Below are 8688 nucleotides of genomic sequence, written 5' to 3'. Positions count from 1 at the left end.
GCAAGTCAGTTAAGAACAAATTCTTATTTTACAACGACGGCCTACCCCGGCCAAACCGTAACCTGGACGACGCTGGGCCAATGTGACAAATAAAATGTTAAATGGTGTGGGAACAACAATACATGTATAGTTTTAGTTGCAAAATAATATTTGAACGGAGTGAAAAGGAATGGAAACCATGTATTTGATACCATCCCACTAGTTCTGCACCAGCCATTAGCATGGGCCCATCCTCCCCAATTAAGTTGCCACCAACCTCCTCTGCCAATAACAGACCAAGAACAGATTTAAGACAAAGCTTTATTTACATATGGCAAGCAGTGGAAAGGACCGTCTCTGCTGGTTTAGGAATCATATCAACACAAGTTATTTGTACCTATTGGATATAGGACTTAGACTGCCTTTGGTTCGGTTACCTATTGGATATAGGACGTAGACTGCCTTTGGTTCGGTTACCTATTGGATATAGGACTTAGACTGCCTTTGGTTCGGTTACCTATTGGATATAGGACGTAGACTGCCTTTGGTCATTCTGATATGGTCAACTGACTTGAGATCAAAGCACACAAATCCCAATGGCCTGGTTCTGGCAAATGTTATATAGGTGAGGAGTGTGGTGGGGAGGTGTAACTGGGGAAAAGGTGCCGAGGGAGGATTAGAGGGGTGAGGGAAAAATATTGAGAACTTGGGGGGGTGGGGAGTTAGTCAGGGATAAGTGGATAGGGTCTGGAAGAGATGGACTAGGAGATGTGAGGGAGAGGAAGGAGGTAAAAACAGAGGGATGAAGAGGTTGTGATGGGAAGGAGGTGAGGAGATAAGGGAAGAGGAGATAAGGGAGAACGGGTGAGGGGATGAGGGGTGAGGAGGGAGAAGAGATGAGGGTCAACTGTTGAGGTCAGAGCTAACACATCTCTCAGTACCCTGCCTCCACAGAACACCATACAGACAGCTGTCCACACACACACCTGTCCCAATACATGTATGCTATGTATGTGGACTATGAGAGACGGCATTCACTTTCTACACACACGCCAGCAGCTGCACTATGGTCACAGTCCCGGACCAGCCGGCACCGAGGGGTATGCTGGGAATTAACTACATGTCCAGCTGCTCCCTCCACACACATATTCATTTGATTGACCTCACAGTCAACATCACGTCTCTATGCATAACAACAATATGAAAAACATTTACTTGTTTTCAATTGTCAAGTGTTTTTGCGTGTTTTTTTTACAAATGGAAGGCACTTCGGAATTCAAAAGAGTTCACTTATAGGCAACACCCTCCCATCTCTGTCCTTCAGGCCACAAGGTTGCTCAATGGGTGTGCCTAATACCCCTCCAAATTGATGGATGACAGTGTTTGGGGATCCATCCCCCTCTAAACATTGTCTGAGTGGTCCTGGGTCCTGGAACCCACTTACAGTCTGTATCGCAGTAAACATCCCTTATGGGGAATTGATCAACCGTGGCATCTTCGGCCAGACGTTCTAAGCCGCTGGGTCAGTGTGTGTCTAGGAGGCAGGGCAGCAGCCAGAGGCCGTGTGTTTGTGTAGCAGGGACATGCGGCTGAAGGTGCGAGAGCAGGAACCACACTGGTACTTCTTCACCTCAGAGTGGGTCTGCATGTGGGCCCGCAGGTTGGAGCGATCCGCAAATGCACGGTTACAGTGTTGGCAGGAGAACGGGCGCTCACCTGAAAGGGAGAGAGACAGATGTTAGGAGACTTGTCTTGATAAAGATTGTGTAACCAAAACATCAACGATGTGCAATCCCCTTTGCTGAGTCAAGCCTTTGATTGACTTCTTTCCTCGCATAAACACAGAGATAAGATAGTGTCACAAGGAGCAATAACATGTGTTTACACCTCAGGGGACATTAATGAATATCAATGCCTGGCTAATCCCTAAGCTTCAGCCAGTTTGAACTGGAAATGTCAACCTACCAGACCCCCACAGAAAAAGGGGTTTATTAGTCACATGCACAGGGTCGCAGATGTAATTGCAAGGTACAGTGACATTCTTAAGCTCCAACAGTGCAGGTCCAAGAGAAGTGAGTGAAACAATAAAAATAGTGAAATAAATACGTGTTATTACTATGTAATTACAATGTGTACAACTATCCAACAGTGTAGTAAAGACCCCTATAACAATCCCAGTGCCATAAGAATGTAGAGGGTAAGACTGACCAGTGTGCGTGCGGATGTGTCCTCTGAGCAGCCAGGGTCTGGAGAAGGCCTTTCCACAGGTGGTGCACATGCAGGGCAGGGTATGTGAGCGGATGTGCATCTTCAGAGCCCCCAGGCTGGTGTACTCCTTTGGGCAGTTTTTGCAGTGGAAGGCTGGTCGAGGCAAGGCCTCGCTGGGTATGGAGCTGATCTCGCTGTGGGTGAGCTGGTGCCTGGAGAGGCCTGAGGGGCTGCTATAGGTCTTGCTGCAGTGGAGGCAGTGGTAGATGTGGTGGGGGGGTACAGGGCTGGGGGGGTCTGATGTGCGCCCTGCCTCCTCCTCATCCTCCCCACTGCTACTGGAGGGGGAGCTGCTGAGGTCCAGAGGACCCGTGAGGGAGACAGGGGACACAGGTGCTGGGAGGGCGTCCATGTTGAAGAGCAGGGTGGTGGGGAAGTAGGTCAGCACGGAGCTGTTGCCCCTCATCGGGAGCTCAGCAAGAGGATAGCACTCTGGGATGACTGCTGGGAGAGGGGGGAGAGATGTTTTAAATGTTTAGAGAGAGCTGGAGGGGGTGAGAAAGAGTCAGTTAAATCTAATTACACAGGTAACTTGTTTTCCTTCTCAGTGTCTTGTTACAGTCAAACTCAAGTGTTCCATGCAGTCCTGTTCCAGCCATTTGACTCGATTAGCAAACTTCCCAATTCACCATAGACACAGACCGAGACACATAGAGGCACCATAGACCACAGAGAGATGGGACACAACTCTGTCACACACACTTAAATGCACCAATAGAAAATGTGAACCCTTTCCTGTTAAGCGTCTTGTGCACCTTGTTACACACTAGGTGCCAAGGTTGACACAACCGTATTCACACACTAGCCATTACTGTCCGTCTGCCTCTCTGGCTCCTCACCAAATAGGCCTATTAAGCCAGATCTCATCTCATAGATGTAAATGGAAATCCAGAAAACTCAAATAAACATAATATGTTAAGTTTGGTATGGTATGGTTACTTATAAGACAGAAGGTTACTTAAGGCAAAAATGAAAGTAGGTTGGTCGGTTGTGGTGGACGCAACTACTTAGTATTTTGCAACTACTTAGCATGTTAGCTAACCTTTCCCCTAACCCTTTAACCTAACCTTAAACCTAGCTAATATTATTACATTATCATACATTTAGCAAATTCGTAACATACATACGAAATTGATGATGACGTCCACGTAACATACTATTTGAAGTATCCCGGATTTACTTTTACTATGTTACATCTACTCCTGAGTCCAGGTTGCAGCAGCGCTATTTCCGCAGTTTATTGACACCGGATTGCCAAAACACTGGAGGGGACGTGATCCCGACTGTTAAATGGGTTCAAGAGGATGTATCAACGGAAAACGTTCTATTTTTTTAGTTGAGCGCTCACCAAGGTGAATTCGTGATATCGAACCGTTATGAGGTGCACTTCGGGTGCACTTGCTGTTAGGATACATTACTTAAAATCTAGGCTAACCTCGATTAAAATATACATGTGTTCTCATAGTCATTTTAAGAAAAATAGCTCACAACTTTGTGCAGAATTAGACGTTTTGATTTAAACAATTTACCATTCTGGCTTTCCAACTCGCTGTAATTCGGCCTCTTGTTGGTGAAATACTTCTTGACAAGGAATGACCGAGGCATCTTTGCACGCCTGGAATATTTATGTTTTTGCAGATGAAGAATGACTTCTGCTCTTTCCTTGCAGGGTGGTGCCCGTCTCCCAAACCTGTCAGGGAAGAAATCACAGCGTTCCAAGACACTTCACTATGCACCACTCAATGCTGCACACAGAAGCTGTCCACTCCAAAAGTCCAAAGATACTTTCTTGTTTCCAAAGAGGCGCGATTGTTGATAAAATGATGATTCAATCGATCACCAGATAAAAGATAAGTTGGAGCTTGGGAGTCTGTCCCCTGATATAGCAGCTGAGGGGGGAGAGGGGGTGGGCAAGGATATCCCCGCCTCAAGACACACCCGCCCCAAAATACGCGCCACTAGGATCCTTGCTGACCGCAGGTGCCCGATCGATGATGGACGCACTTGGCTTGCAGACCAGAATCTATTCACATTACAATCCAAAATTGCTAAATGATTGCAGACGAAGCGCATTCCGAAGAAGATTGTGCAAATACTTAAATGTCCTGTTGTCACCTGTCTGCACGGGTCGCACGGTCACTGATGATGACTAATTCGGCTTGCTACAACAAACGAAACAAATATTTAGCAGAAATTACGTTTAAAACAGTATTATAGAATGCATACACTATTTCCTATTTATTTCCTTATTTTTTTAAATCGCTAATTACCCTCACCATATTGTATTTATTGAAAAAAAATAGACAGGCCTAATTGAATCAGAACGTTATCTTCAAAACACCGTTTATAAACCCACAAGAGTTTGTTGAACGCTCTCAGGTGACATTCCATGTACCCTGCCTAATAGAAATGGGCCTAGAATAAACGCTGTTACTCAGATGATTGCTCCTAAGTGAAGCTGGAGCGTCCTCTGTTGGAACAAAGCAACACAGCCACCGAAACTATAATGTGTGTCACTGGACACCTTATCATGAACTATTAGTTCAACAACAAATTCAGATGTAGGCCAACTTTTTATATAGTCAATCCTGCACAACTGCGTGTTTTTACGGAGCCATTGAGGGGGTATGGGGCTGTGTGTTATAGCCTATAGTCAACTGTGCTTTGGTTAAAAATGGACTCCAACCTCCCTGAATTATCCACGTACAATGGCAGCATTTACGCACACACAGGCAAGGAGACATTTGTATTAACGGACTGCAGACAAGCGCACCGTTCTCCTCTTTCCACACAAAGAAGCGTGCTCTTCATTCATGCTCTCCACTGCAGGAGCTCTGCGGGAAACCACCCGACTGCATGAAAAGAGGCGCTGTTCTCTCGCATGTGTTCGCAGTGGGACCGGGAGGGAAATTAACCGAGCCGACAGGAACAATATGACGCCGTAAAACCTCGCTAAAGTGCCCAAGGTGCCATGAAATTCACTGACCGGGTCAACCCCCAGAAGAGGTTACACACAGAGACACTGTTTGACACTTCTGTGTGCCATATATTTAATTGGTTTGTGTCAGGGTGTTGCCTAAGTAAGTTAAACTTTGTAAAACAAAAACTGTTCAAGGCAACAGTTAAACATAGAAATAAAATTAGGCCTGTAATTCAATGTAGTTTAGGCCTTGTTAGTTAGTAGGTTAGACATCCACAGCTACCTAGGCCGGATAGAACCAGATAACTGGTGGTGTTGAGGTGCCAGTCGCCCTGTCCATTAGGCGTGAATGTAACGGTTCTAAGTGGCCCTGTTTAACATAACGAAAGGGGGGCCAAATGTCATATGCCATCTTGCGCCGAGTGAAGGGGTGAGGGGTGTACACCTGTCTATAGACGGCATTGTTCTGGAACCCAGGAATGTCACCGCAACAGCATGCCTGATGGTTCACACGTCGTTAGCGCGCTTGTTCACACCGACTCCGTGCAGACTGGGGGTCATGGGGGCATGGCAGCTTTAAAAGCTAATAGCGTAGACACAAGAAAGTTGTAGAACTATACATCATTCAAATATGACCATTGTAGGTACATATGTGAAGGTACTATTATCCAAAGTGTGCCACACAGAAGCTGCGCTTTTGTGTCAATCAAGTGTACTTTAGGTAACTTTAGGTTTTATGCGTTTGTTTTTCAGGTGGAGCTTTTGGGTGCTTTGTAGGCCTATAGTGGGTTTGTGTTTTTGTGTGTGTGCATAGCCTATGTGGTGGTGGGGGAGGTGTCTTGCTTTCTACTATCTTGCTTTTAGGAGTTTATCCTTTAGGTCTTTATCCTTATGGTAGCCTATATTGTTTACTTTAATCTGACATCATTAGCAGGTAATTTATTTGCTAAATCAAATCAAATTGTATTGTATTTGTCTCTCTTCAGCCTCTCTTCATCCTCTCTTCAGCCTTTCTTCATCCACTCTTTAGTCTCTCTTCAGCCTTTCTTCAGCCTCTCTTCATCCACTCTTTAGTCTCTCTTCAGCCTCTCTTCATCCTCTCTTCAGGCTTTCTTCAGCCTCTCTTCATCCACTCTTTAGTCTCTCTTCGGCTTCTCTTCAGTCTCTCTTCAGCTTCTCTTCAGTCTCTCTTCATCCTCTTCATCCTCTCTTCAGCCTCTCTTCTCTATCAACGCCACATTCAACAATTTTACTTAGTTACAGTTCATATAAAGAAATCATTCAATATAAATAAATTAGGCCCTAATCTATAGATTTCACATGACTTGTCAGGGGTGCAGCCATGGGTGGGCCTGGGAGGTCATAGGCCCACCCACTTGGCAGCCAGGCCCACCCATTGGTGAGCCAGGTCCAGCCAATCAGAATGAGTTTTTCCCCACAAATTGACTTTATTACAGACAGAAATACTCATCAGCACACCCCCAGACGATCCCACAGGTGAAGAACCCGGTTGTGGATGTCCCAGGTTGGCATGGTTACACGTGGTCTGCGGTTGTGAGGCCAGTTGGACGTACTGCCAAATTCTCTGAAATGACGTTGGAGGCAGCTTACGGACATTCCTGTAGTCAGCATGCCAATTGCACGCTCCCTTGAAATGTAAGACACCCGTGGCATTGTGTTGTAAAACTGCACATTTTTAAAGTGGCCTTTTATTGTCCCCAGCACAAGGTGCACCTGTGTAACGATCATGCTGTTTAATCAGTTTTTGGTATGTCACACCTGTCAGGTGGATGGATTATCTTGGCAAAGGAGAAATGCTCACAAACAGGGATATAAACAAATTTATGCACCAAATTTGAGAGAAATACGCTTTTTGTGTGTATGAAACGTTTCAGGGATTTTATTTATTTCAGCTCATGAAACACGAGACCAGCACTTCACATGTTGTGTTTATATTTTTGTTCAGTGTAGATAGGGAACGAAGGCGAAACAGAGGGATAGAGAGGAAACAGAGAGAGCTACTCCTGGTATGCCTTCTCCCTGTACAAGACACTAAAACACAAAATACATGACCAATCAATATGAACATCCACGGTCAGGCCTTCTTGTTGCAGTTGATGCCTGACTGATTGCAGTGGGCACCATTATGTTTAAAAGATTAGGATGTATGGAGAAAAATGGTTTATTAAATTGAAAAGAAACTCCAACAGATGGTGATCATGATGCTCCACGGATTGGATCTTATTACTAACGTTCCGGTCTCACAATCGACCAATCATCAACCTTGATGCAACCTTCGCCATGATGGAACATCAAGAGCTGAGTTCCTTTTCCATTTATAATCTAGAGAGTCATACAGATGCACAACAAAACAAGATGAACTTGTTATTTTCCATGAATAAGTCAAATAGGGTACCTACATTGAGTTCTTAGAGAGGGCACAATGAGATCAGGGTTTTCAATTAAAATGTCCACTCATTTTCTTTTACAATGTAATAATAATTTGCCCCCTTATGCAGAGCTGACATGACAGACAGACACATGACTATACATTGAGTGTACAAAACATTAGGAACACCTGCTCTTTCCATGACCAGGTGAATCTAGGTGAAAGCTATGATCTCTTATTGATGTCACCTGTTAAATCCACTTCAATCAGTGTAGATCTTGGGTGTCAAACTCTGGCCCGTGGGCCAAATTTGGCCCGCGGGGTAATTATATTTGGCCCGCGAGACAATACCAAATTACTACTAGAGCTGGCCCGCCGGTATTATACAGCGCATTCACCACTAATACTACGAATCCCATAATGCTCTGCTGTTTTCGCGCGCCAATCAGGACAGGACCCAGAAACGCTCTCTCCTCTGTGACAGTAGTCATAGCAACATAGACGCTACAACTGTCAGCGAGCTAACCCTTCCCAAAAATGGCGAAAAGAAAGGCAGAAAACAGGAGCTTTCTGGACAAGTGGGAGGCAGAATATCTGTTTACATATGTAAAAGACAAACCTGTTTGTCTTGTTTGTGGAGTCAACGTGGCTGTAAGTAAGGAGTACAACATTAGACGACACTATGAAACGAAACACCATGACAAATACAAGGACCTGGACATGACTCAAAGGAGCCAGAAAGTAGAGGAGATGAAAATAAGTTTGGTTTCACAACAGAATATGTTTAAAAAAGCCACATCACAAAGCGAGGCTGCTGTAAAGGCTAGTTATATAGTGGCAGCAGAGATCGCAAAATCAGCCCGGCCCTTTAATGAGGGAGAGTTCATGAAAAAGTGCATGATGAAGGTTTGTGACCTCGTATGCCCAGAGAAAAAACAAGCATTTTCAAACGTGAGCCTGAGCAGGAACACAGTAGCTGATCGCACATGTGATCTTGCCACCAATCTGTATGACCAGCTGATGGAAAAGGGAAAAGATTTTGTTGCGTTCTCCCTCGCTATGGATGAGAGCTGCGACGCATCTGATACTGCTCAGCTGTCAGTCTTCATCCGTGGAGTGGACTCAAATCTGT

The 8688-nt window shown here is 45.0% G+C and overlaps 1 protein-coding gene across 3 annotated transcripts; it reads right to left on the bottom strand.

Moving 5' to 3' along the window:
* Positions 1-282: 282 nt before the first annotated feature.
* Positions 283-4161, bottom strand: snai1b (snail family zinc finger 1b). Of its 3 annotated transcripts, XR_005036580.1 has the most exons (4): positions 3777-4156; positions 2188-2691; positions 497-1695; positions 283-416 (listed from the first exon to the last, which is right to left on the bottom strand). XR_005036580.1 is itself a non-coding variant. In XM_021566936.2 (3 exons), exons 1-3 carry the CDS (start codon positions 3850-3852, stop codon positions 1514-1516), a joined length of 759 nt encoding a protein of 252 aa, XP_021422611.1. In that variant the 5' UTR covers positions 3853-4161; the 3' UTR covers positions 283-1513. The 3 variants fall into 3 exon arrangements, 2 of the variants coding, with proteins under 2 accessions (XP_021422611.1, XP_021422610.1); XM_021566936.2 differs by having other exon boundaries at positions 283-1695; positions 2188-2688; positions 3777-4161; XM_021566935.2 differs by having other exon boundaries at positions 283-1695.
* Positions 4162-8688: the final 4527 nt, after the last annotated feature.

Source organism: Oncorhynchus mykiss, chromosome 16 (assembly GCF_013265735.2).
Source record: "Oncorhynchus mykiss isolate Arlee chromosome 16, USDA_OmykA_1.1, whole genome shotgun sequence".
Taxonomy (NCBI): domain Eukaryota; kingdom Metazoa; phylum Chordata; class Actinopteri; order Salmoniformes; family Salmonidae; genus Oncorhynchus; species Oncorhynchus mykiss.
Note: the sequence above shows the minus strand (reverse complement) of the source record. Positions and strands in the feature narration are given on the sequence as shown.